This window comes from Oryctolagus cuniculus, chromosome 2 (genome assembly GCF_964237555.1).
Source record: "Oryctolagus cuniculus chromosome 2, mOryCun1.1, whole genome shotgun sequence".
Lineage (NCBI taxonomy): Eukaryota > Metazoa > Chordata > Mammalia > Lagomorpha > Leporidae > Oryctolagus > Oryctolagus cuniculus.
This window is the reverse complement of record NC_091433.1, coordinates 112,123,720-112,151,488: the sequence shown is the minus strand read 5'-3', so window position 1 is coordinate 112,151,488 and position 27,769 is coordinate 112,123,720. Positions and strand designations below refer to the sequence as shown.

The 27,769-nt window shown below is 51.6% G+C and overlaps 1 protein-coding gene across 2 annotated transcripts in view; it reads right to left on the bottom strand.

Annotated features, from left to right (window-relative positions):
* Nucleotides 1–27,769, bottom strand: part of ACOXL (acyl-CoA oxidase like) — a 371,066-nt gene that overhangs the window by 296,387 nt on the left and 46,910 nt on the right. For both annotated transcript variants that reach the window (XM_051836339.2, XM_051836342.2), the window contains exons 4-9: nucleotides 24,326–24,412; nucleotides 23,531–23,629; nucleotides 17,701–17,815; nucleotides 16,945–17,031; nucleotides 14,000–14,072; nucleotides 10,296–10,428 (exon numbers count right to left, since the gene is read on the bottom strand). In XM_051836339.2, coding sequence (XP_051692299.1) covers nucleotides 10,296–10,428; nucleotides 14,000–14,072; nucleotides 16,945–17,031; nucleotides 17,701–17,815; nucleotides 23,531–23,629; nucleotides 24,326–24,412 — 594 coding nt within the window. The remainder of the gene's footprint in view (nucleotides 1–10,295; nucleotides 10,429–13,999; nucleotides 14,073–16,944; nucleotides 17,032–17,700; nucleotides 17,816–23,530; nucleotides 23,630–24,325; nucleotides 24,413–27,769) is intronic.

The following is a 27,769-nucleotide window of genomic DNA, read 5'->3' as shown; positions in this document are numbered from 1 at the left end:
AAAAGGATGTAGGGTGGGCATTGGGCATAGCAGTTAAGATGCCCCCTGGGGTGCCCAAAGCCCATATCAGAGTGGCTGGGTTGGAGTCCAGGTTCCTCTGCTCCCAGTTCTGGCTTCCTGCTAGTGTACACCCTGGAAAGGCAGCAGGTGATGGCTGACGGGGTTGGGTTTCTACCACCCATGGGGGAGACCTGAATGGAGTTTCCAGCTCCTGGGTTCTGCCTGGCTCAGCCCTAGCTACTGCAGACATTTGTGGAGTGAGCCAGTAGATGAGAGCTCTGTCTGCTTTTTGCTCTGTCTCTTGGCATTTCAAATAAATACATAATTTTAAAATAATAACAATTATGTAAAATTTGAAAAATTGTGAAGGTAAAAAATTGAAAGAGGGCACGGGGTGCAGTGTTATGTCAGTGAACTAAGCTCTCATCTCTCACGGCAGAGACACAGAATCATCTACAGTTGATAAAAGTGCATTGAGCCACCACTGGGGAAGCCTCTACCTCAAATCAGAGTGCCTGGGCTCAGGTCCCACCTCTGCTTCTGGTCCAGCTGCCTACTGATGTACCTGGGTCCCTGCCACCCACGTGGGAGACCCAGATGGGGTTCCTGGCTTCTGGCTTCAGCCTGGCCCAGCTCTGGCTATTGTAAGCTTTTAAGGACTGAGTTAGAGGGTAGAAGATAGCTATCCATATATCTATCTATTTCTTGTTCTTTCAAGTAAATAAAAATAAATAAATAAATTTTAAAAATAAAGTTGATAGATCAAAACAGTTATAACTCATGAATATTGCACTAACCATAATTTTACTTGCCTCCATAGCATTCATAACAGCTTTCTGGAGACAAATTTAAATGGCCCAGCTCACTCTTTAAAATTTATCTAAGGAAGTGTTAACTTTCTTTTTTTTAATTTATTAAATTCCATTTTAGTAGGCAGATAAATTCAAAGTCATTTCACTGGATTGAGTTCAAGAAAAACCTCCCCCTGGATCCACCCAATAGACGTTTGTCATCAATGGCCCTTTTTCCCATCAAAGGACGTCAAAGCAGATTGGATCAGCCTTCTGCCACACCTCTCCCACTCCCAGCTCAGCTCTCTACAAGGCTGGCAGTGCCACTGGAAACAAATCAGATCCCAAGTCCCAATAGGGAAGGAGATCTAGATTCTGGCCCAGCCACTAACCATTTGGCATCAGCCAGATCCCCAGTTTGGATGAAATATCCTCATTTTTAAGTGTGGACAACAAATTTTTTTAACCTTTCATTTGGTTTGGTTGGTTTGGTTTGGTTGATATGGTTTGGTTGATTTGGTCTTGGTTTGGTTTGGTTTTGTTGGCTTGGTTTGGTTGGTTGGGTTGATATGGTTTGGTTGACTTGGTTTTGTTGGTTGGTTTGGTTTGATTTGGTTGATTTGGTTTTGTTGGTTTGGTTTGGTTTGGTTGCTTTGGGTTTTTTGGTTGGTTTAGTTTGGTTGGGTTGGTTGATTTGGTTGGTTGGGTCGGGTTGGTTTCATTTGGTTTGGTTTGATTTGGTTTGTTGGGTTGGTTGGGTTTCATTTGGTTTGGTTTGGTTGATTTGGTTTTGTTGGTTGACTTTGTTGGTTTGGTTTGGTTGCTTTGGTTTGATTTAGTTGGTTGGTTTAATTTTGTTGGTTGGTTTGGTTTTGTTGATTTGGTTGGTTGGTTTGGTTTGGTTTGGTTGATTTGGCTTTGTTGGTTGGTTTGGTTTGGTTCAGTTGGTTTGATTTTGTTGGTTGGGTTGGTTGGTTTGGTTGGTTTGGTTTGGTTGATTTGGTTTGTTTGGTTGGTTGGTTGGTTTGCTTGATTTGGCTTTGTTGGTTTGGTTTGGTTCAGTTGGTTTGATTTTGTTGGTTTGGTTGGTTGGTTTGGTTTGGTTGATTTGGTTTGGTTGGTTGGTTTGGTTTGGTTGATTTGGTTTGGTTGGTTGGTTGGTTTGGTTTGGTTTGGTTAGTTGGTTTGGTTTGGTTTGGTTTGGTACCAAATGCAATATAAATGCAACTGTGCCCCAAGTGGTCCAGGAGTGCCAGTAAGCAGGGCTCACGTGGGCACCTAAAGAACCTCTTTCCTGAGGACCTCAGAGCCACCCCAGGGTTAATTTGCACCCCAGCCCCAGAGTGAGGCCCAGAAACCCTGGGCACACTCAGTTTCCTCATCCAGAAAATGGGAGTCACCACAGCATCTGCCACACAGGGTAGCTGTGATGACGGCATGAGTGATTGTGTGGAGAGCACTCAGCACAAGTGAGCTACTCTGTGACAGTGGCCTGAGCTGTCATGACCTTTCTCTGTGGAATCTACTGAGGATGGGACAAAGGAATGGAACAAGGAAGTGTGCAGTGAGGGGAAGGGGCAGTGCCCTTCACAAGCCCCTGTGCTGCTGCAGATACCATGCATCAGACAGCAAAGCCCCTAAAGACAGAGACACAGCCATCAGTCATCCAATCCGACCTCTGAGGGGCACACACAATGGTGCCCAGAGGCAGGTGACAGGGCTCTGTGCAGAGACGAGGCTCCCCCAGCTGCAGCCTGGGCATCCTTTCTAACCGTCTCAGGTGAGCAGGCAGGGAGAAGCAAGCCTCTGCATTAGCGGGAGCCCAGCCCAGTACATTTGAAAGCTGTCTACACTTGCGTCAGCATTGTGACCTGGATCACAGCTGCCACGGTCCCAGCAGAGGGCTTGAGGAGCTGGGGTTTACAAACGGCCTGCTCCACGCTGGTGACTTGATTAAAGGGAGCTCTGCTCTTCGAAATGTCACAGTCACAAACATCTAACTTTGCTGGCCACATCAAACAGGGAGGAATGCCTGAGAACTCTCCTCTCCTACAGCAGAGAAAAACCCCTAGCCTGCCACATGCTCTCAGGAGGTCCACCAACGAACGTGACCTGGGTGCTCGACTCAGAGGGGAACAGCTGGGTGCCGGCCCCAGGTCTTCGTGCCAGAGAGCTGAGGCCTCTATTAGAAATGTTTCTGGGGCTGGCACTGTCACACAGCTTGTTAAGTCACCACCTGTGGTGCCAGCATCCCATATTGGAACCACGGTTCAAGTCTTGGCTGCTCCATTTCCCATCCAGCCCCTATGCTAATAAGCCTGGGGAAGCAGCAGGAGATGGCCCAAGTGCATGGGCCCCTGCACTTACTTATGCCTGGCACAGTCCTAGCCATTGCAACCATTTGGGAAGTGAACCAGCAGATGGAAGCTCGCTCGCTAGCTCTCTGTGACTCTGCCTTTCAAATAAATAAACTCTTTATTTTAAAAAATGAGAAAAGCTTTCATAAAAGATATGCACTGAACTTTGACCTTGGGGTCCCTTCCCGCCATAAAAATCATGCACTCTGCTCAATACCCCATGGCCACAGTTGCCCTCCACAGGTGTCATTGCTGGGGCTTCCTTACAGTGCTGCCATATTGCAGCCAACCAGAGGGCACGCATCTGCTTCAGGTCATCTCTGTCACCTTCGGCACTGCCCACTGCGCAAGAGGAAGGCCCTCAACACCTACGCCCAGAATTAAAGGGCATTCCCAGTGGAAATCCTTCCAAATAGCCATTTTGAATGCCTGCGACAGAGCTATTACTCTCTGGCTGCGCTTGTCTCCAGTTCTTTGGGTTTTAGAAATAAAAGAAAGTAGATGCATCCTTTACATGACAAATACTTACACTTCAGTTGTTAAAACCATAAACAACTTCTATAGAAATGCCACCCAAAAAATCACTGTTTTCATACCCACCCCAACTTATGCTTTTTTAAGACACTGATGAGTCAAATGACGCCCTGAAGAGTCATCAAAATAACTCAACTTCTTATTTGCAATATTGATACTGAGCCTGCCAACTACTCCACTGATGCACACTCACTCTCCTTCCACAGACCACCTTTAAAAATCAACACTCACAGCTGAGAAGCAGCTAAATAAACTGATGACAACAGCAAAACCCCAGCCACTTTTTAAGTACAGAAAGATAAATGTCAAGGAAAGATCCTTAGTCATCGTTGGTATTTGCCGCCCTCTGGTGGTAGAGCTCAGGAAGTTTCCACACGTTTTACAGATGTGGGCACCTCCAGGATCACACAGGCTACAGCCTGCCTCCCTCCTGCATCTCAGCAGATCCTGCACCTCTGCTCCCTCACCTGTGTGTGTGTGAGGATCCTAGTGAAAGACTAACTTCAGCCTGGGCAGTGCAAGATGACCAGCCTGATGCTGCACTCACGTCTAAAAAGAAAAGCGTCTCAATGAAGCCTTCCAGTTCTGCTCTGTGTGAGAACGGATGCCTACAGCCAGCCACGTCGCACACGTCTCAGGAGTAAACATCCGTGGGCTTTGCCTCATCAACACACACTGCACGGGACATACGTCTTCAGGACATTTCCCTGGGAACCCAGACCCCGCTCCCGGCACCCACTGTTACATCTCACAGCACACGTTCCCTGTCAAAGACTTGCACTCCCACCCAGCCCACCCCACTAAGCCCCCTCGCTGAGCCCCCACACATGCAAGCCTCTGCAGAAAGGTTTCTTATCTGGCCCTTTGCTGAGGCAAGAGGCATACACTGTCCCCCAGAGCCCAGTCCTCTTACACAGCTGGGCAGTTTCTCCAAATGCAGCGTCTGCCAGGTAGAGGATTGCTTTTCCCAGCCAATTCCATAATTCCCCCATGAGCTACTAAGTCGTGAGTTGGTCATCCTTGTGTTCTGATTCTTTGTAGTCGGTGGGTGTTTGGAAGGATGGATGATTAGATGATTGGATGGATGGATGGATGGATGGATGGACAGGTAGATGGATGATTGGATGGATGGATGGTTGGATGGTTAGATGGATGGAAGGATGGATGGATGGATGGATGGATGGATGGATGGATGGATGGGTGGATGGATGATTGGATGGATGGATGGATGGTTGGATGGATGGATGATTGGATGGATAGGTGGATGGATGGATGGATGGTTGGATGAATGACTGGATGGGCAGGCAGACAAGGGAATGAGCTGATGGGTGGATAAGTGGAGGAATAAGCAGGTGGGAAGAAGGAAGGAAGACAAGGAAGGGGTATAAAGACTTCCCTGACATCTGTTGCTCTACTAGCCCTGCACTGAGACTCGCTAAACCATTCAATCTCTGCGCACCAAATGTCCTGTCAGTCATGATTAAAATGAGATCAATCTAAGTGACAAGAAGAGATGAACATAAAGTGATTCCAGAAGAAAATCAAAGTAGTGATCTCCCAGCAAGAAAATAAAAGAGAAAAACCTAATAGTTTTGAAGCAGAGGCCACAAGAAGTGAGCTCATTCACTGGAGGGGCTGAGTAGTCTTCAACTCTGGGGAGTGACGAGGCAGCCAGGCACCCAGGCTGGGCCCTTGGGACAGGAAGGATGTCCCCTCTGCTGGCCCCAAGTCTCTCCCACCCAGCCAGTGACAGCAGACACAGACACAGATGACCAGCCACCAGACACTGGGGTGAGGATGTGGTGGCCAGGGACATCACCAGAGCTGTGTCAGGGCTGGTGAGGGGCTGCCCCAAAGCTAGACCAGAAAACACTGCTGAAGACACAGACCTGCTCTGCTCTGTTTGCCAAACACAGCCCAGGCCAAGCCACTGCCCACCACTCCCTGGGGAGTCCCTGTCATTGTCCTAATCCTCCAAGACCTCTTATAGTCTGAAGGTCATTCAATGACATGATAGCTCATTTCAAGTACCCATCAACAACCGGAAGAGACTGGAAAAGCTTCCCTCCAATTTTCCCTAATGTCCCACAGTGCCCACAGCCAAACACCACATATCCATCACAAGGCCCGCGCATCCCGCCTGAAACCCAGTTCCTGCTTGTGTTCTCCCTTTAGCTCTGGAAACAACCCAAGAGCTGCCCATCTTACATCCTGCAGTCCCTTGGGACTTGAAGACAGTCACTCCGTCCCGACTCTTCTTTCAAGACCATATGTCCTGCACTGCACCCCAGGAGGACAAGTGGGTGGCAAGGGGCCCAAGCTTCCACCCCACACCCAACCCTGCTCGACCACAGCTGCTTTCCAACAGCCCGAGTCAGCTTCACACTGATCCACCTCAGCTCTGAGCGCCACTGGGGGTGGGCATGTGCTCTAAACTCCACCTGTCAGCCTCACAACCTCAGAGGTACTTGCAATCATCAGTGCATCTGAGCTTGGCCATGCAAGCTTCTACATCCTGGAATAACAGCGTGTGCGTATGGATGACTGGGCACACATGGGCACTGGTATAAGCCCTCCATGAGCATCAGCTCACTCAGCCTCACAGCAGCACACTGGCTCTATTTTTAGTAGCTGGAGAGGTTTAGCCACCTGCTGAGGTCATGCAGAGGCAAGATGCAAACCCAGAGAGGCTGGCTCCAGGTTCTATGCTCTCAGTGGCATCATGATGACATCAGGAAGAAGCACAATCCCCCAGCTGCTTCCACGTATGCCAAGCCCACTCAACGGCATGTCCTTCTGTTGGGCAGCCTCTCTTTGTCTGGTGCAGCGCTGGGCACTGGGATGAGATGAGGAGCAAGAGCCAGGCTCCCACCAGCCACAGCCCGGATGAATACTCAGTGGGGAGACCCTCCCTGCCCCCCATTACTCACTGACCAGCCCAAGACCTGCTGTCAGGGACTTGTTGCTCAGGCAGCCGTAACAGGTTGGGTGATTTTAAACAAAGAAATGCATTTTCTTAACAATTCTGGAGGCCGGAAGTCCAAGACCAAGAGGCCAGAGGAGTTAGTCTCTGGTGACGCCTCTCTCCCCGGCTTACAGACCTGGCCACCCTCTGACTGCCCTTAGCAGACCTGCCCTCTGTATGAGTACAGACACACAGCCAGCTCTGGTCTCTTCCTCTTTCACAGCCACTGGTCTTAAGGAATTAGAGCTGTGCCCCAGGACCTCACTTCACTTAATGACCTCTTTCCACACCCTGTCTCCAAGTCAGTGACACGGGAGGTGGCCGTGTGTTCTGAACTGACTTGTGATCTCCCAAACTCATCTGTGAAGCCCTAACCCCTTGTGGGACTCTGACAGCCATCAGTGGGTCAGAGCCACAATACACTCTGCAAGCTGGGGCTCAGTGTCCCGAGAACGGATGACCCAGGGACCACATGCGGGCTGTGGCCTTCCTGGAAGATGGACAGCCGCAGGGCTCTGGGGTGTGCACGTGGAAATCAGCCCTGAGCAAGGGCAGCTGAGTATCCCAGGAAGCCCAGCAGCATGCACGAGTCTCCCACACACAGCACAGGGGAGCCACCGAGGTGAGGCCAGCAGGACACAGGGCCAAGGAGAAGTGCACAGGCTGAGGGGGTCCCACAGGGCCCTGAAGACAGAACGAGAACTTGGGCTCTGGTACTTCCTGGGGAGTCTGGAAGGCCACGAGGGTGACGAGATAGCTGGGACGGTGCTAAGGACTTAGAACTGCATCTGTGTGTCCCATACAGGGCTCTTCCTGGTGCAGATCCCCTACTGTGGCACCAGCAGCACCCGGGTCCTTGCTGGAGACACAAAGCCCCAGCTCCACCCCAGAGCTGCTAGTGGGGGAGCCCAACCCCTGGACCACTCCGAATTTCAAACCTTTGGCAGCTGCTTTTGGGGATGGTGACCACTTTGTCTTACTCCATGCAAAATGAATCCCATTGGATGGGCTGTACTTCCTTGGCTCTCCCACTCCCTGCACACCCACAGTGGTGTCCCCAGCTCCGTTCCTTTTTGGGAAGAGGCTTCCCAGCCTCCCCACGTGGGCCTCAGAATCCTCACAAGCCACCCTCCCACTCCCACTCCCACCAAGTAGTTTCCTTCCCCTGTGTCCCCGCGAACAGTTTAATTTGGCATGGCGTTTTGGACACAACGGTAGAGGATAGCTAGCAAGGCTAGCCTTGGGGAGAAAATCTGCAGAATGCCACCGAAATGAGAGATAATCGCGAAAAAGCAGATGTCTGGGCAAAGTTTAAAAGCACCAGGCATGCTCAGCCTTGAGCGAATGTCACGCGGGGCCAGGCGGGGGCGGGGAGAGCGGCGGTGACAGTTCTCTAATACCGCAGGAATGCACACGGGAGGGAGCGACCCGTCTTTCCATGCATCAGCCAGCACAGCACCGGGTCTCAGGTCTCTGTCAGGAAAACATATGTGATGTGTGCAAGCCGGAGGCAAACAGAAGCTGCCCAAGGGGCCGGTGAGATCATCCGCGCCGGACACGCACACACTGAGATCACAGCGGCCCGGCTCACCGGCCAGCAGAGGGACATCAGCCGTGTGTGGACCAAGAGGGGTCTGGGCCCTGCCAGGCTCTGTGCCAGGTCTCCCCTTCGCCTGGCAACAGGTGGGCAGGGCTGATGCTGATGTCAGGCGCTGTGTTCCAGACACCCAGGAATCCACGGGACACTATGCGCCTCTGTGAACACTGCAGGCCCTTGCTGCCTGGAGGGCAGGAGCCAGGTGTGTGTTCAGGGGAAAGCCCACCGGCCCTTTCCTGCAGGCAACTCCTGTCTTCCCAGTAACCCGTCACAGCTGAGCTGCAGGAATCTCTGCACCAGGGCCGCACACAGGTCTCACTCATGCCTCATCAGCACCCACAGGCCCATCTTATAGATGAAGAAACTGAGGCTTAGAGCAGGTTACTGACTTGCCCCTGTTCCCACTGCTGGTCACGGTTAGGATGAGATGTGAGTACAGGGTTCTCCAACGTCGGAACCCATGATCATGGTTGTGGCCCTACAGTGCCAGGACCAGAGTGTGCACATCAGACACCAACAAGGAACCAATCCAAGACCCTCAGAGCTCAGCAGAGGCTGGGCCTTGGATAGCGTTCAGCAGAATGAGACCCCCAGGCTGTCTCTGCTCTCTACCCACTGCCCCCATCCCGCTCCAGCACTGGGTAAGACGACAGACGGAGTCTCTCCAGGAACACCCCTGCCTTGCCTCATCGGCACTGCCCCATGCCTAGCCCGACACGACTCCACCACAGGCCTCGGTGAACTCGGGACTGCTGGTGGCATAGATGTCCCCATACATCTTCACCCTCTTGGAAACTAGCAAGGGCACAGGGGTCCCAGCAGACCCTCAAGACCACAGGCCTGTGCCCAGTGCTGTCCTCAGAGGGACCCTCATGCAGGTCTGTGGCAAGGCTGCTGCAATTAGAGGGGATATTTGCAGGCACAGCCATCGCAGCCTCTGCTAACCCCATCTCCTCTTCGCCGCAATTCTGAGTCCATCTGCTTCTCTCCCCATGCCACCTTCTGGGGGCCTGGAGACAGGTGCAAGGCATTTTCTCACCTGCCGGAAGAGCCGGCTCTCCCTGCACCAGCACCAGCGTTAGCAACTCTGTCATGAGGCTCCCCCGGGCTCGCTCTCCCTTCCTCAGCCCATCCAGCTCAGGGTCCAGCTGAGCCACTCCTGACCAGGGACCACAGAACCAAACACCCACCTCACCCTATGGAAAGGGCCCGGCCAAAGTGCAGGAACCCAGCCACAGTCAGGGCCAGGGTCTCGGCCACACCCACCAGAGGGAAGAACATGGCCAGGGGCAGCTGGGGCCAGGGCTGGCTGGCTGTGCAGCAGACCCAGTGGGAGGGAGGGGAGGAGGACTTGCGTGCTATTGAGGCCATTGCAGCCGACATCAGACGTGGAGTCAGGTGAATGAAACCTCTTCCCTCTTGATGGGAACCTGGACTCAAGCCTGGCAATATACACTCCTGGGGAGACTCGGCTTTTCTTCCAGCTTCCGCAGGTGCACTGGGGCTTAGAGCAGGCTCTCCCCTCAAGCCAAGAGACAGCAAAGGCCCAGAGAAGACAACAGTGGGGAAGGAGGGGGAAGGAGGCCATCCAGAGCTTCTCCCGGCTGCTCTTTTCCAAACCACAATATGGGAGATGGAGGCAGAGATGGCTTCTGGAGGACTGGCCTTGTGGACTCCAGCCTGTGACTGTGACTGTCCCGTCCCAGATAGCCCCGAAAGGCCCAGTGCCCATTGATGTACCCAGCCACAGCCTTACGTGCGTACCTCAGCCGCCCCACCAGACGTGCTCGTCCTGAACCAACCGTCCTCCCTGGTCACAGCCCATGGCTCTGTGGCCACAAGGCCCATGCTCCCTGTGGCCCCCACAGTGAGCAGCACACCTCTGGGGTGCAGATGGGCAGGATGCCATCTTAAGGGGGCAGAATGTGTTCCCTGCGTGTGGTCAACTGGCACCCTGCAGTGTCACCCCGGGAACCCTGGCCACATCACACCAACTATCACAGCTGTTCTCCACCCCCAGAACAAGGAGGCCGATTAAGACGGTCAGCTACCTTCATGGCGCCCATGGCTTGGAAAGTCACCGCTAATCTGGAGGGAGTCAGTGCCGCCAGCATCGCGTTGAATCTGGCACTCATGTTCTTAATAGGTGAATGGTACTGCCCATCTGGTGTCACGGAGCCAAACCTGTGGTGAGGGGATGGGTGACATGGGAAAGAGGTGGCGTTAGCAAGAAACAAGGAGGTCCCCCACGTGCACACACCCCTCACCCTGGAGCCTCCATGAGCCAGAGAGTAGATTAAGGAGGGAGGGGGGTCCCCCCAGGACCTGCTGAGAAAGGCTCCACTTGTGGGAGGCAACACCAGGCTTTGGTCCGCCACCAGCCTGCAGCCCAGCAGGAGAGGGGTACCAAGACAGCAAGGATGCTACTTTACCACATACATGCAGATGTCTTGCTAGACTATCCATTCTATCCCATTGTGCTTATACCCAGCCGTACATAAACGCCACACTGCCTTGATTGCTGTAGCTTTGAAATGTGTTTTCAGGGGCTGGCACTGTGGCCTAGCACATTAAGCCTCCACATGCAATGCTGGTATCCCATATGGGCACAAGTTCATGTCCTGGCTGCTCTACTTCCGACTGAGCTCCTTGCTGGTGGCCTGAGAAAGTAGTGGAAGATGGCCCAAGTGCTTGGGTCCCTGCACCTGCATGGGAGACCCAGAAGAAGCTCCCCCTGGCTTTGGATCAGTCCAGCTCCTACTGTTGCAGCCATCTGGGGAGTAAACCAAGGGATGGAAGACCTTTCTCTCTGTCTCTCCCTCTCTCTGTCTGTAACTCTGCCTCTCAAATAAAGAAATAAAATCTTTTTTAAAAAATATTTTTTGAAGAGGGGTGGCGAGCAGCATTGTGGTGTACTGGTTTAAGCTACCGCCTGTGACACTGGCGTCCCATACAGGCACCAGTTCAAGTCTCAGCTGCTCCTCTTCCTACCCAGCTTCCTGCTAGTGTGCCTGGGAAAGCAGTGGAAGATGGCCTAGGTCCTTGGGTTCCTGCACTCATGTAGGAGACCTGAAAAAAGCTCCTAGCTCCTGGCTTTGGCCGGTCCCCACCCTGGTATTTGTGGCCATTTGTAGAGTAAATCAACTGATGGAAGATACCTCTCTCCCTCTCTCTGTAATTCTGACTTTCAAATAAATAATCTTTTTTTTTTTTTTTTTTTTTGACAGGCAGAGTGGATAGTGACAGAGAGAGACAGAGAGAAAGGTCTTCCTTTTGCCGTTGGTTCACCCTCCAATGGCCGCCACAGCCGGCACATCGCGCTGATCCGAAGCCAGAAGCCAGGTGCTTCCTCCTGGTCTCCCATGTGGGTGCAGGGCCCAAGCACTCAGGCCATCCTCCACTGCCTTCCCTGGCCACAGCAGAGAGCTGGCCTGGAAGAGGGGCAACCTGGAAAGAATCCGGCGCCCCGACCGGGACTAGAACCCGGTGTGCCAGCGCCGCTAGGTGGAGGATTAGCCTATTGATCCGCGGCACCAGCCTCAAATAAATAATCTTTAAAATAAATTTTTTGGCTGTTCTGGTCTCTTCCATTTCCATATGATTTTCAAGTTCTGTTTCTCAATTTCTGTCTGGTGAGGCTGTTTAGATCTCATCACGTGGTAGCCTACACCAGCCCTCCCCTCCCCTGCCCTGTGGCTTTCCTTCCCATGCCCCACTGCCCAGAGATGGGTGAGGCTGGTGAGTGACTGGGAAAAACACAGACACCTCTGGGGGGTGGGGACAGTGTCCTCCAACCTGCTTGCGCTCTGGTGGCTCCTGAAGGAGGCTTCAGCATCCACCGAACAACTGCAAGGAAGTTTTTACAGCTTCCATTTTGTCTCATGGCGGGGAGGCAGTGGGGATTTAACCAACAGAGTTTGGTCCAGGCCAAGTCTGTTTCCCAGACATTTTTCTTAGACTTTGGGCATCCACTCTCACATGCATCTGCTGGCAAAACTTGCAGGCCAACCTAAGGAGCAGAATATCCAGGGAAATCTGTCGGAAGGCGCGGGGACCGCTGGTGATGCCCAGCCTGACCCCTGGCTTTGTCCAATGTCAGCATGACTGTGGCTCCTGATATTTACTGGATACATGAAACACGGCTGAGAAAGTGAAAGGTAATGGTGCTCCTTAGCCTCTGCAAAGAGGAACCCAACCTGGCCTCCCTGTGAAGGACTGGAACTTACTCACCCAGACCCAGTGGTCATCACAGCCCGTCACGCTACCAGGGGGCGTCTCACCCACTGCCACCCACGAAGGAGGCAAAGGCGCTGACCAGTTTATATCAGAGAAATAGACCCCAAAGGTCCAACAGTAAAGGATGGGTGACACGACTTCCAGACCATGTATTTAACCCTCTGTGAATGGTGCTGTTAAAAGTGATACTGCAGGGCCGGCTCTGAGGCACAGCAGGTGAAGTGGCAGCCTGTGATGCCAGCATCCCACATAAGTGCCAGTTCCAATTCTGGCTGCTCCACTTCTGACCCAGCTCCCGGTTAATGTGGCTGGGAAAGCCCTGGAAGATGGTTGAAGTACTTGGGCCTGTGCTACCCACATGGCAGATCAGGGTGGAGGGCAAGGCTAGCCCAATCCCAACTGTTGCAGCCATCTGGGGTGTAAACCAGCCAACGAAGGATCTCTCTCTCTCCCTGTGACTCTTTCAAATAAATAAATAAATCTATTAAAAATAATAGTGCGTGTATGCTTACTATTATCTAAGACATTTGCTATGCAATATTGCATGGAAATTACAAGTCATAAAAAATGTATGTGGTAAACCCGGTAAATCTGCAGACGCATCTGCACAGAGAAGCCTGGAAAGGCACAGGAGGGCACTGCAGGAAGTTCATGGGAAAGCAGAGCTCAAAGATAAACTTCTCCGATGCAAGAAAGCTTTGAAACCTATGCATAATTTTTTCTTCATAATACCCTTTTCCCTAGAAGGGGCCATCAAAGAAGGAGGTACCTTTCTCTAAAGGGAAGAGAGAACTTCCGCTTTGCTTATGGCCCTGTCTAAATACTGATGGAGTTTGTGGACTCAGAAGGCTTCCATAGCCTTGGCAGCTCATGACAAGAGCCTCGGGTGATTACTGACGTCATAAATAAGAGTGTCAATTGTTAAATCAACAACAGGAGTCACTGTGCACTTGCTCCCCATGTAGGACCTCTGTCCTTAATGTGTTGCATTACGAGAATTAACAGTAAAACTAGTCTTCAAATAGTACTTTAAACTTTGTGTGTCTGTGTGGGTGCAAACAATTGAAATCTTTATTTAGTATACAGTTGATCTTCTGTATATAAAGATAATTGAAAATGAATCTTAATGAAGAATGGGATGGGAGAGGGAGTAGAAGGTGGGATGGGAATGGGGGTGGGAGGGTGGGTATGGGGGGAAGAACCACTATATTCCTAAATCTATACCTATAAAATTTGTATTCATTAAATAAAAGCTTTCTTTAAAAAATATACCTTTCCCATGAGCTTTCTGAAGACCCCTTACTGACAGGCAGCAATCACCATGTCTGGACAGCAGCATGTTGGCACGTTAGATCATTCTAATTTTTCTCCATTGGCTCATCTCCCTTTTCCAAAGAGTTGTCAGTAGCCTTGAAGGGATGGTTAGGGATATGCAACCTGGGAGACTCAACAGTCGTGTCCAGCTTGGAAGAGCAAGGAGGTAGTGGGCACAGCCTGAGTTAAGAAGAAAACTACTCACTTGTCCAGCAGGTTCTCCCTGGGTATCCGAACCTTGTCAAATATCAAAATACCATTATCCACACCGTGCAAACCTAGGGAGAGCAGAAACAAAATACAGCTCAGAGGCACCCATGCAGCAGCAGCAATACTGTCCCTGCTGCCTCCCCCAACACGCAAAGCCCTTTGTTCTGCTCCCAGAGCTGTTGGTGCTTTTGTGTTTGGGAAGGCGAGGAGGGACACTGTCTCCCTGGTGAGCTGCGCCTGAGCCTTTGGCCGGCGCAGCTCACTCCTGCACCAAGAGAAGGGAGGAGAGCAGACTTCCTCCTGCACAGCCGCAGAGGGCCGCAGGGCTCAGGTGGAGCACACCTACCTCCCCAGCAGGGCTGCGATTAAGAAAGGAAAGCAAGGGCAGGTGCTTGCCCTGGTGGCTAAGCTGCCGCCTGGACGCCAGCAGCCGATGCTGGACTTTCTCAGTTTGAGTCCCAGCTCTGCTGCCGATTCCAGCTTCCTGCTAACACACACCGTGGGAGGCAGCAGGTGACGGCTCAGGAAGTTGCATCCGTGTCACCCAGGGGGAGACCTGGGCTGAGTTCCCAGCTCCCAGTTTCAGCATAGCCCAGCCCATCTGCTGTGGGGACTTGGGCAGTGAACCAGTGGGTGGGAGATCACTTTCTTTCTCTGACTTTTGAATAAATAAAATAGATTTTTTTTTTTATAAAAGCAGAGGGAGAGTGATGGATATGTCAGTTACTCTCATCAGATCACACACGAAACAAGGAGACTTCGAAAAGTTTGTGTAAAAATGGATTTTTTTTTTGGTGTGAAATAAATGTGGACAGGCATGCCTAGTTTTCTCAGAAAATGCATTTCCGTGAACTTTCTGAAGACCCCTTATATGTGTGTCTCGTGATTTCACACTGAACCCCACAGTCGTGCACAGTTAAATGTTAACTTAAAATTTAAAAGAACTTTCTGTGCACCTCTCAGAAAAGAAAGCTAGAGACAGAGAAGGCAGGAAGGCCAGCTTTCCCCGCAAGGACAGGACCCAGGGGCCTCCCCCTCCCAGCGCGTCCTCCTCATCACACAGCTGAGCTTCTGAAGGCAGATGCCCACGGGCAGTGACAGCAGCCACAAGGGCACAGGGGCAGGCCAGGGGACATCTGCCTGAGCCATTTGCTGAAGACACCTGCCGGAGTCGGAGAGCTCAGGGAGGTGTCACCTGGGCCAAGTCTTTCTTCGGGAAATGGCTTTATTTAGAACACGTGCCCATGACAAGGACACGCTTGCACTTAGGAGCCGACGAGGAAAGCAAAGAAGACTTTTCTGTTGCTGTCAGGGTTTCTAGTGCCTGGCAGGAGATCGCAAGAGCACAGCCTTCCCCTCTGCCCTCAGCAACGCTCAACACGTGAGTAAGGCCCTTTCAAGGAAGGGGCCAGAGCCGGAGAGAGGGCCTCAGCCACCCCTGGAGAGACACTGAGAACCCCTGCAAGCCCAGGGGCAGTGCAACCCTGCAGGGCATCCCTGCCTCTGCGACAATGGTGGGGGAACACCAGGGAGGGGTGAGACCAGCCCCTCCACCAAAGGATGCTCTTCTTCCCTCCCCTCCCCCATCTGGCTTCCCTCTTTCTTTCCTGCTGTTCCAGAGGACCTTCTTTGTCTTGGCTTGACCTTGGCCAAGGACAACCAGCGGAGGCGGCAGTCACCGCCTGGTCTCGTGGGTTAAACTGCATTCCTCCCACTCACCAAAAAAAAAAAAAAAAAAAAAAAAACAACAAAATCAAAAATTATATGAACTCCTGTGGCTGTGACCTTACTTGGAGATTTTCTCAGAGATAACCAAGTTAAAATGAGGTCATTAGGACGGGCCTTCTAAAAGGCTGGTGTCCCTATCCGAGGGGGGAATTGGAGACGGATATGCATGCAAATATAACACTGGGGACCATGGAGTCCCTCTTTGATTGCTCTGAGAAGGAAAAAAAGCCTGCTAACACTTGGATGCTAGGCTCCAGCTTCCAGGACGGTGAGACCACACGTTTCTGTGGTAGACACTGTGCAGTTTGTGGCAGGGCAGCCCTAGCACACAGATGCACAGGGTCAATCCTCAGGGGGCAGCAGGACCTCAGCAGCACAGACACCCATGGGGGACTCTGGGGCATGAGAGCTGCATCTCCCTAAGTGCCCACAAGCATAAGAAACGGAGAGAATTCAGAGCAGCATCCCAGGCAAAACTGCCCCATGCCTAGGACATGATGAATGGCACTCTGCCAGTTCTAGATCACTTCAAAAGTCTGGGGAAGGGGCCGGCGCTGTGGTGTAGTGGGTAAAGCCACCAACTGCAGTGCCAGTATCCCATATGGGCACTGGTTCAAGTCCCAGCTGCTCCATTTCCGATCTAGCTCTCTGCTATGGCCTGGGAAAGCAGTGGAAGATGGCCCAAGTCCTTGGGCTCCTGTGCCTGTGTGGGAAACCCAGAAAAAGCTCCTGGCTCCTGACTTTGGATTGGCGCAGCTCCGGCCATTGTGGCCACTGGGGAGCAGATGGAAGACCTCTCTTTCTCTATCTCTTGCTCTCTCTCTCTGCCTCTATTTCTCTCTCTGTGTAACTCTGACTTTCAAATAAATAAATAAATCTTAAAAAAAAAAAAGTCTGGGGAAATGGAATGAATGGACAAGCTTATTTTGATATAAAAATCTGGTTTTTTTTTTTCAAAATATGCATTTCCATTAAGTTTTTGAAGATCCCTTCAAAATATTTGCACTCAAATAAGCATATCTTTCCATTCTATTTCTCTGTAGGTGCATAAAAGACTCTTAATTAGGCTTCCAAAGCAGTGTCTTCTCTGGGGGCTGTTTCCTCTGCCTTCACTGTTTGGGTGGGATGAGTCAGGTTAGAGTCTCCTGGGTGGGGTGGGGAGTGTCTGGGTGGAAGGAATGAGGGCAGGAGTGGGGTCGCCTGGGGACTCACCTTCTTTGTACAGCATGTCGATAGCTGTCACCCCAGGGTACAAGCTCCCGTTTTCATCCCGGATGGGAACGATGAAACAGTGGGGCCCTGTGACAGGCAAAGAGATATTATTAAACTCTCCTTTCCAAAAATACGAATAAAGCTGTATTCACTTCCTGGGATGGCATAAAATTATTTTGATCCCCAAATTCATTCAGGTCCGTGAATGAGCACTGCACATGATCATGCACGATGCTATAATGCAATGATAAACTTCATCACCCTGTCTTCTTAGAAGATAAGGTTTGTACTGAATTTTTTTATGAGATAATAAAGGGTTTTCAGCAAAAAATATCCAGTGAATAACACTAATAAAGAGAGTTATTCCAGCGCTGGCGCCGTGGCTCATTAGGATAATCCTCCGTCTGCGGTGCCGGCATCCCATATGGGCACAGGGTTCTAGTCCCGGTTGCTCCTCTTCCAGTCCAGCTCTCTGCTGTGGCCTGGGAGTGCAGTGGAGGATGGCCCAAGTGCTTGGGCCCCTGCACCTGCATGGGAGACCAGGAGGAAGCACCTGGCTCCTGGCTTCGGATCAGCACAGCGCCGGCTGTGGCAGCCATTTGGTGAGTGAACCAACGGAAGGAAGACCTTTCTCTCTCTCTCTCTCTCTCTCTCTCTCTCTCTCTCTCTCACTGTTTGTAACTCTACCTGTCCAAAAAAAAAAAAAAAAGAGAGAGAGAGAGAGAGTTATTCCAGTTCTCTGCGTGGGTGACTAACCTTGGGATTTTCCATGAATGATGAGCTGGGCAAAGACGGCTGCGTAATTCCCGTGCATGGCGTTGCCGATGTACATCTTCTGGGCATCTTCACAGGGCGTGTCAATAACAAACTCCTACACAGAACAGCAGAGCGACAGAGTGTTCCCTTCTCATCTCAGCTGCTTGGCCCAATGCACCGAGTACTGGGAAGACAGATCCGCAGGGTGCATGGCGCCACCACCACTGGCCAGTGACTCCATAGGCAAGAGGAACGCCGGCCAGCTCAACCCCATGCCTTCACAGCACTGTGCTGCACCTCAACTCACATAACTCACCAGCACATCAGCTTTGGAAATTACTAGAAAGTGACTTTCCAGTGAGTAATCCAACCAGAAAAATAAGTTGCCAGTTTGCAGTCCATAAAAGGTGTTTGGGGTTAGGCGTTCAGCCTGGCAGTTTAGATACCCGTGTCCTACATCAGAGTACCTGGGTTCGATGCCTGGCTTCGACCCAGCTTCCTGGTAATGTAGATCCTCAGAGGCTGTAGTGATGGTTCAAGTAACTGAGTTCCTGCCACCGACGTGGGAAACCTGAACTGAATTCTTGGCTCCCAGCTTCTACCCAGCCCAGTCCCAGCCACTGCAGGCATTGGGGAATGAACCAGCAGATGGGAACGCCTCTCTCTCTCCCCATCCGCGCATAAGTGTGCCTGCCTCTCCAATAAATTAAATAAATAAACAAAAATGTTTATTTTTTTTTTGTTTGGGGGCCAGTGTTGTGGCCCAGTGGGTTAAGCCACTGCCTGCAGCACCAGCATCCCTTATGGGAGCCGGTTCCAGTCTCAGCTGCTCCACTTCCAGCTCCCTGCTAATGGCCTGGGGAAAGCAGTGGAAGATGGCCCAAGTGCTTGGGCTCTTGCACCCACATGGGAGACACGGAAGAAGCTCCTGGCTCCTGGCTCCTGGCTCCTGGCTTCAGCCTGGCCTACCCTCAGCTGTTACAGCCATTTAGGGGGATGAACTAGAAGATGAAAGATTCTCATTCTCCCTCTCTCCCTCTCTCCCTCTCTCCCTTTCTCCCTCTCACTTTCTCTCTCCCTCTCTCCCTCTCCCCCCTTTCCTCTATCTCTCCTTCTTTTTCTCTGTAACTCTTCCAAATAAATAAATAAATCTATTTTTAAAACACCCGCCCATTCTTCCCCTCTCTTCTTTATAACATCTGACTGCTGTGTGCCATGTGGTTAGATTCTTCAGGTCTTTCTTCATTTGTCAACTTCTCTCTCTGGACTACTCTACTCTCACTTTTAAATAATCCATCACCGGCCTGGCTGGGGTAAACCCAGCCATCCTCACACCCCTCACCCCAAATTCCCGACCTGGGAGGCTCCCGACAAAGGAGAGACCATCAGTGGCCTAGGCCCCCCAGTTCATTCCAGAGTCTACATCTGTGTGCTTTCCCTTCGCCCTTCCACGCAAACCGCTGGTGGCCCCGCACATCCCTGCCTCTGTGATGTGGGTGCCTATTTAAACGTAACCAAGCAATGAAAGGCCAGAACTCTCTACCTGGAGCAACACAGGTAGGCAATCTAAGACCTACTCTCACCATTGCTTAGAATATGAGCCCAGTTTTGATTTTTTATTAGGAAGAAATCACTCCCTTAAGCCCTTAGATTGTGGGCTCCCCAATTTCCTAACCAACAAATACAATAACTAAAAGTTGCTGTATCCAAACCTTTAAGACAGAAGCACTTGGAAATGAGTCTCTATCTTATAAGGAAAGAACTGTTGACTGTGCCATGCATTTTGTCTCCATGAAATTAACCCTGGTCTCCGAGAAGCAGAAAGAAAACGCAGGGCTTTTTTGTTTGTTTGCTTGCTTGTTGGTTAGGATTTTCAGTCTCTGCTCAAGCGTGGTCGCATTTTTTCTGCTCTCTGGAAGCAGATGCAAGGGTTACTTTGGAAACGCCACCCTTCCTTCCCAGGCTGTCCGCCATCTTGCACAATACCTGGTCACCCTCCAGCATTTTACCCAGGGTGGGGCGCTGATAGTACTACCCGCTCTGAGTACAGGGCACATGGGACAGGGCAGGGGGCCCAAGGCAAATGGCAGAGAGCTGAGCTGCACTTTTAACTGGAGTTGACAATATTGAAGACATGGCTGAACTAAACCAACAAGCTATTGATCATGCAAAGATCAGCTTGCATTTCAGATTACAAAGGATATAGACTACACTTCTCCTTGGGCCAAGAAATACAGTCTCAAAGCCTAAAACAACATTCCCTGACACATGTTTGCATGGGGAAAGTGCTTTTCAGAAACATAAATGGATAAGCTGAATCTTTTTAAGAGAATTCTCTGGAGGCCACACTTGTCTTATCAGGCCAGCTCGGACTTCTCAAGGAGATGAGTGACTTGAGCCTGGGTGCAGTGGGGGGAGAAAAATAGCAAAATGGCCTTGGGTAAGTGAAGTTCCCCCTTTAGGGGAAGGAGAGGAGGCAGCAGAGGAAACAGTGGCCTGGGAGAAAAGTTCCCGTTGGACAAGGGAAGAGAGCAGGAGGTCACCAGCCCCTGTCACCAGCCAATGCACCCGAGAAAGAAGCTGTGCCACTCTTGGTAACAGGCTTGATTGGGAAAGTTTGCATCAGCCAAAACCCTGCGGTCAGAGCTGGATCTAAACAACACACTCCATGTGCACCGGTTACTGCTATGATTACGTGTCACGCGTGATGACAAAATGATCTGTGTGGTAAGAACTGAAAACATCGGCCTGGACCAGAGAGCTCACAAACACAGGTACCATTGCTAGCCTGCATACAGTGCAAAAAGAAAACCATCTCTCTCAACTCTTGACTGTTCCTACCCCTATGCAATTCCCCTCCCTCCTCCAAGTAAAAATAAAACCACCAACCTGCAGGAATGAATAACCAAAAAGTATGAGATTTAAATAGTCCTTAAGGGAGAGAATGCTCATTTGATCAGCTCTCACGTTTTGAAAAGGAAATGAAGGGGAAAATATGGAAACCAATGGAGGGAGAAACCCATTCCCGGCTGTCAGTTCTCAGCGGCGTGCGTCTGTGATGAGCGTGCGGCCTCTCCCCACCTCACCCCCTCCCCCAGGAAGACGGCGCTCACCAGGGTCTCCTCATCATTACAATTCCAACTCGGCAACTCCCCTGTCAGAACGTGGCAGCTGCTGGGGCCCACCAGGCAGCTAAATCATTTATGCTGTTTGGGGAAAATGGGACCAACACAGGAAATTGTTTTTGTGGAAGAAAAATTATTGTAAGAAGAAATAAACAAATAAGAATAATGGGTGTTTTTTTTCTACTCTGTGAATGACAGCAAGGTGACTTCAATGCCATGGCTTGGGGAGATGAAAAGTTGGTGAGCCAAAACCCATCACCGCCACTGGCAGGATGGCCATGCTTTGGGGGTGACCCTGCCCCCGGAATGCAGGACTCGTCTATGAGCAGCATAACGGTAGCCAGTGCCTTAGCCCCTGTAAGCCTCAGCAGCCCCATCTTTAAAACAGATCACAGCATGTCTGACTCAGTGCGATTTGAGAGTGCTTAGTCCCTGCACACAGGGCTCCTTTAAGAGGGGCCACTTAACGTGTTTATGAGACTATGGCTGGGAGCAAACACTGCACCCACGCACAGGGCATCTGACACAGGGCAGGTGCGCAGTAAGAGCTCAGTAATGGCCACGTTGACTTGTCCTCACTGCGACCTGAGACACCTGGGCTACAGTAGACAAGCAACACCAGGACAGGAGGAGCTGCCAGACATCTTCCCAAACAGCCCTTTGTCATTGTAGATTCTGACCTCCAACCAGCATTCACGGCCAGGAAAACCTTCAAACAAAAAATCCAGACTCTAAAAGAAATGCATGGGCAAGTGCTTGACCCAGTGGTTAAGACACCTGTGGGGATGGCACTGTGGCCTAGTAGGCTAAGCCTCCGCCTGCAGTGGCAGCATCCCATGTGGGCGCCAGTTCGAGTCCCAGCTGCTACACTTCCAATCCAACTCCCTGTTAATGGCCTGGGAAAGCAATAGAAGATGGCCCAAGTGCTTGGGCCCCTGAACCATGCAAGAGACCCAGAAGAAGCTCCTGGCAGCTGGCTTAGGATCTGCCCAGCTCAGGCCTTTGTGACCATTTGGGGAGTGAATAAGTGGATGAAAGAGCTTTGTCTCTCCCTCTCTCTGTCACTGTACCTCTCAAATAATTAAATCTTAAAGAAAAAAAAAGTTAAAAAAATTGATTGGCCATTAAAAAAAAAGACACCTGCATCCCACATCACAGTGCCTGGGTTCAATACCCACCTCTGACTCCTGACTCCAGCTTCCTGCTACTGGAGACCCTGGGAGACAGTGGTGATGGGTCTAGCACTAGGGTCCCTGCCATCCATATGGGACACCCAGATTGAACGCCTGGCTCCCAGCTTTGGACCCAACCAGTCCCAGCCATTGTGGGTACTTACCAGAGTGAATCGGCAGATGGAAGCTTTCTCTCTCTCTCTCCCTCCCTCCCTCCCTCCTTCTCTCTCAAAAATAAAGAAAAGCCAAGCTCAGAGAAAATGGAGAACAGACCGAGTGCCCACACAGTCTAACACCCAGCCCACACCTATGCTCATGCTTACACATGAAGGCTCATTCTAGAAAGAACTTCAAGATCTACTTCTCCATTTGCTGTTCTTGGGAATGTCCAATGACTGGAAACTGTAAGGAGAGGCAAGTACTTAAACAGCTGCTCTGTTTATTCAGGGGGGAGTAGGTGTTCGAGATGGGGTGTGACAGAGCTGAGTGTTCACGGTGCAGGTGGGCACCCACTCTGGAGAAAGTCAACAGGGAGGGCCTTGACGAACACATCTTTAATTGATAAGAAGGAAAGGGAAAGAAAGAATAACAAAGAGAAGTGGGGAAAGGGAAGGGAAGGAAGAGAATGGGATGGGAAGAAAGGAGATCAGAGTTCACCACGTGTGGGAGAGGTAGACAAGGTAAGGCTGATCCGAGAAGCTGTGGTTCTGGCTGTTATGTAAGATGTCAGTGCAGGACCCAGTTCAGAGCAGCTGCACATACAGTCTGCACTCTGCACCGGCGCGATGGAACAACCGTGGATCAAAAGAATTAGGAAAAGTAGCGACCGCACTGAGCATTACAAGCTTTTTATTCTGGTCATTCGTCCCTAAAGAACACTGTAACTAACAGACACATAGTGTTTCCATTGTGCCGGCTATTGTAAGTAACAGAGAGAGGAATTTCCAGTGCATGGGAGGATTGCGTAGATTCTATGCAAATATTACACCATATTATACAAGGGACTTGCACATCCACGGATTCAGGTATCTGCAGGGCGTCCTGGAACCGGCCTCCCGTGGGGACCAAGAGACGGCTGCACCAAGCACGCAGGACTCAGCTGCTGATAAGAAAGTCCCGGCACAGAGAGGGCCCTCCTGCAACGATGCAAAGGAGCGTGCCAACGAAAGCACCTCTTCCAGACCTGTCCCAGTGACTCTTGGAAGGGACAGCAAACAGCTTCAGCACTGTCCTCACTGAGCTGTCACGAGGGAGTAAATTGACAAGAGCCTGTGAGCTGTGTGGAGTGCACTCAGCACATTGCAGGCTGGGTAGAAGTGTTGGCTGGCGACAGAACCTGAAGGCTGGGCACACGTCACCTGCACACTTAGACGTGTGTTCTGAATCACACCGCAGGGGCAAAGGTGGACCCTGCGGGGGGGTCTGCTGCAGGGACTGGAATGGTGACTGCTCACCTGTGCAGAGAGGTCAAAGGTGGACCCGCAGGGGTGGGGGGGGGGGTCTGCTGCAGGGACTGGAATGGTGACTCCTCACCTGTGCAGAGAGGTCAAAGGTGGCTTCAGTCTGGATCCCTCTCACGTTGCTGCCATGACCCCTCTCCGTCATCGCGAACATCCCAGTATATTTCTGCTCCTGAGGTACCAGATGGCAGAAGAGGATTCGCCAGTCAGAGGAGGCTGCTGAGGTTTGGAAGTGGTCTGTCCCCCAGGGGGTGACCTGAGGGGTCACTGGAGGCACTGCCCTTGGAAGGGGTTAAGGTAGTTCTCACTGGCCGGTTAGCACCCAAGAGGCTTGTTATAGAGGAGTCCCTGGGTGCTCTCCAGTCCTTGTCTTCCTGCCCAGTGGGTGACCCTTCTCACACACACACACACACACACCACCACCACCACCACCACCACCACCACCCCCATTGTGATGTTACCTGCCATAATACCCTCACCAGGGGTGGAAAACATGGGGCCGCCTGACCTTGCACCTTCAGCCTCCAAAACAGTGAGCTAAACAAACTTCTTGTCTTTGCAAACGACCTAGCCTCAGGTGTTTTGCAATAGCAGTGCAGAATAAGCTAAAACAGTCATTCCAACAAGAGACCTCTCAGACCACTGAGAATGTGGGTGAGCGTGCAAGAGGTCAGGTGGAAATAATTATGCAAATTCAGTCTGACAACACCTATGGTGAGGTTAACAATAAGACAGACACAAAAGGGACAGCCTAGAAATTCTCACTAATTTTGCTAAGCTTTCTTTCTTTTTCAAACACTAACCCATCTAAGTACTACGGATTTCTAAGGTTATTTGTAGAAGGCATCTATTAAGGTACACGCCATACCTGGAGTGGCTGAAACCACTTAGTCACGTGTCCGGGGCTCCCAAGATTCCTGATAGCACCACCGAATAGCCAGTAAGTTATTCCACACTAAAAATAAGGACAATGCACACCAGTATTAGCAACGGTCAACGGTTTCATGAAAATTAACCCACTGGCCAAACTCCCTTTTTTTTTTTTTTTTTTTTTTGACAGGCAGAGTGGACAGTGAGAGAGAAAGACAGAGAGAAAGGTCTTCCTTTGCTGTTGGTTCACCCTCCAATGGCCGCTGCGGCCGGCGCGCTGCGGCCGGCGCACCGCGCTGATCCGATGGCAGGAGCCAGGAGCCAGGTGCTTTTCCTGGTCTCCCATGGGATGCAGGGCCCAAGCACCTCGGCCATCCTCCACTGCACTCCCTGGCCACAGCAGAGAGCTGGCCTGGAAGAGGGGCAACCGGGACAGAATCTGGCGCCCCAACCGGGACTAGAACCCTGTGTGCCGGCGCCTCTAGGCAGGGGATTAGCCTAGTGAGCTGCGGTGCCGGCCTGACCAAACTCCTTTCAAGGAACACCTGCTCGGCTCCCTGAGCTTTACCCAAATGCCCCAGGTGGCGACTCTCCAGCCCTCACCCTTCCCGGCATGTCAGGCACCGATGCCTCTCTGCAGACACAACTCTTGGACCCCAGTCTAGGAGAAGACCCCTGCCCAGCTCCACAGAGAATCAGTCCTCCACCCTCAGCCTGCCCAGGTCACCCTAGCAGATGACTGTTCTCAACATGACTTCTTGGGATCTAACTAACACGCTGAAGACACATCACAAGGTGCTTGTGCCATGACCCCAGATGCTGTCTGCAGTCTGCAGGGGTGGTTCTGCATGACAGGCAGCCCGCCAGAGGATGGCTGATGAAAGAGTGATGCTGAAAAACAAGAAAGCACATGGCTTCAGACATGTATGACAGCCTGGGCTCAACTACCAGTGGGTTCAGCTACCCACTGGCTATAGGGTTGTGGGCCGGTTACACGGTGGCCTCACTTTCCGCATCTGATAAATGGGGTCATGGATGAATGCACCCACCTCCTGAGTCCTCCTTAGGAGACATCATCGCTCTTGCTTGACAGTTGAGGATGCTGAGGTTCCTAGGGGCAAGGTGACTCACCCAGGGTTGCACCTGAGAGTGTGAGCAGGGCTGAGGTTCAAACCTCAGCTACTCATGTCTGCAAGAACTTCATCGGGTTTCCACAGGAGTCAATGACACCCAACAACTGCCAAGCATTTTGCCTGGTCTTCTAAAAACTCTGGAACAGCATTACTGACACAGAGGGAGAGGAGAAAGGTGACTTGAGCATTTGGAAGGAACAGGGCAACTGATTGCAAAGACAGAGAACTCAAGTGTACAGACATTTGCTGCCATCTTCAGGTCAGCATCTTTCCCCTCCCTAGCCACACAACCCCGATTGTCGTCTGGTGAGCCCTCTTCCCCCAGAATCAGTCTAAGTGATTTCTAGGCAATGTTAACCCACAATGAGTCTATGACCTAGGACTGGTGATCTGCACAATATCATCCCCTTGGCTATAAGGATCTGGTGGGCTCAGAGTGCCCACTGGGACATGTGGATGAGCCACTGGGGATACGATGGAGCCTGGAGGGATGGAAGCCTGGTGCTGTTGGAAGCCACACTGCCACAGCTGGTGAATGAAGCACATGCATGGGGAACAGGTGCAGAAGGAGACAGAGCCAAGAGATGAGTGACGGCACCCCGCGCACCTGCACCTGAAGCCTGCCCCGCTCTGGACTCATCAGTTCTAATAACCATTAAGTGTCTTTTTTGCTTAGGTAAATTGGGATTGGGCTTCTTTTCTGGGGTCACCGCAATTGAATGAGCCCTCTGCACTCCATGTGTGTGATCAGCCTGGAGTTCATTTCATGAAATGGAACTAGACCAACGAACGGCTCTGGCATGGGGAGGAACAAATTTCACTCATCACATCCGACAGGTGAGTGAAGTGCTCTTCATTCAGCTCCTGACAACGTACCCTGGGAAGATGCTTACTGCCCTGATTGCTCAGCACCTCTTCAGGGAGTCATCGTGGGCCCTACAAAGTGCATTACTCATTTCAACATGGGAAAGTGGAATTAGTGCAAACAGGACATGTTTTTCCCCTAAACCATCTTAGAAATCAAGCTAGAGGGGCGCCTTCCCAGGGGCCTCTCGGCGCAGGCGCAGGGCTCACCCCTGTGGCGTTCTGTGGAAGGTCCGGAGCTGGGCGCCAAGCTCGCCCCAGAGCCCCAGTCCCTCAGCGGACTCTAGGAGGTGGGAAGCCTTTGCCGTGGGTGTCAGGAGGTAGTGAGAGCCTCGATGCATGCCCCCAACAGGGGCTCGGACGATGCCGGGGACGCAGGCGGCCGGGAACGGCCAGCAGCTGGACCGGACCTGCCCAGAAGCAGCGGGCCCTGCTGAGGGGGCGGGCGCTCCTCGAGCTGAGGGCCATCGCAGGCCGCAGGGCAAGGTGGTGAGGCCTCTGCCTCAGCCCAGGCGTCCACCGCGGCAGGGTGCCAGGTGCAGGAGTTCCAACTTTCGGTGTCATGTGTGTCCACCACAGAGGCAGAGATTGCCCTCAGATGCCTGGCTCCAGGTGCCCGGCCCCTCAGAGGGGCGGTCCGCAGGGCGCTCACAGTGATTGGCAGCCAGCTGCTTATCCGAATAGCTGCAGAAAACTCTGGTCTTCTTCAGAATTCCATAGCCTCCTTGTTCAACCAGCTGTCCTTGGTGGTGCAGGCCATGCAGTGCTTTGTGTCCCCAGGGACGTCTCAGGCACAAGGGTGTGAGGCCCAATCCTGAGTCTGGCCTTAGACTGAGCAACTTTCTCTAGGGCAGAGACTCCTGGCATTTGGAGAGAGAACTAGTGGGGGCCGGCGCTGCGGCACAGCAGGTTAAAGCCCTGGCCTGAAGCGCTAGCATCCTATATGGGCGCCAGTTTGAGACCTGGCTGCTCCACTTCCAATCCAGCTCTCTGCTATGGCCTGGGAAAGCAGCAGAAAATGGCCCAAGTCATTTGGGCCCCTGCACCCACGTGGGAGACCCAGAAGAAGCTCCTGGCTCCTGGCTTCAGATCGGCGCAGCTCTGGCCATTGCAGCCAATTGGGGAGTGAACCAGCTGATGGAAGACCAATCTCCCTCCCTCTCTCTCTCTCTGCCTCCTCTTCTCTCTCTGTGTAACTCTGACTTTTAAATAAATAAATAAAACTTAAAAAAAAAGAAATCAAGCTAAACAGTATTTTTCTCAAGCGAAAACAAGTTGAATTTTCCACTCCTAAATCTCCTTGGCTGGTGGCAAATGCATTCTTTGCAATATATTCTTTCTGGGTTTTAAATTCCTTCCTCCATCGAACCTTTCCTCCTCTTTAAGAAGAGGGGGGAGGTGGGCACTGGGTGGTCCACCCACACTTTGAAAGCTTCCCTACACTA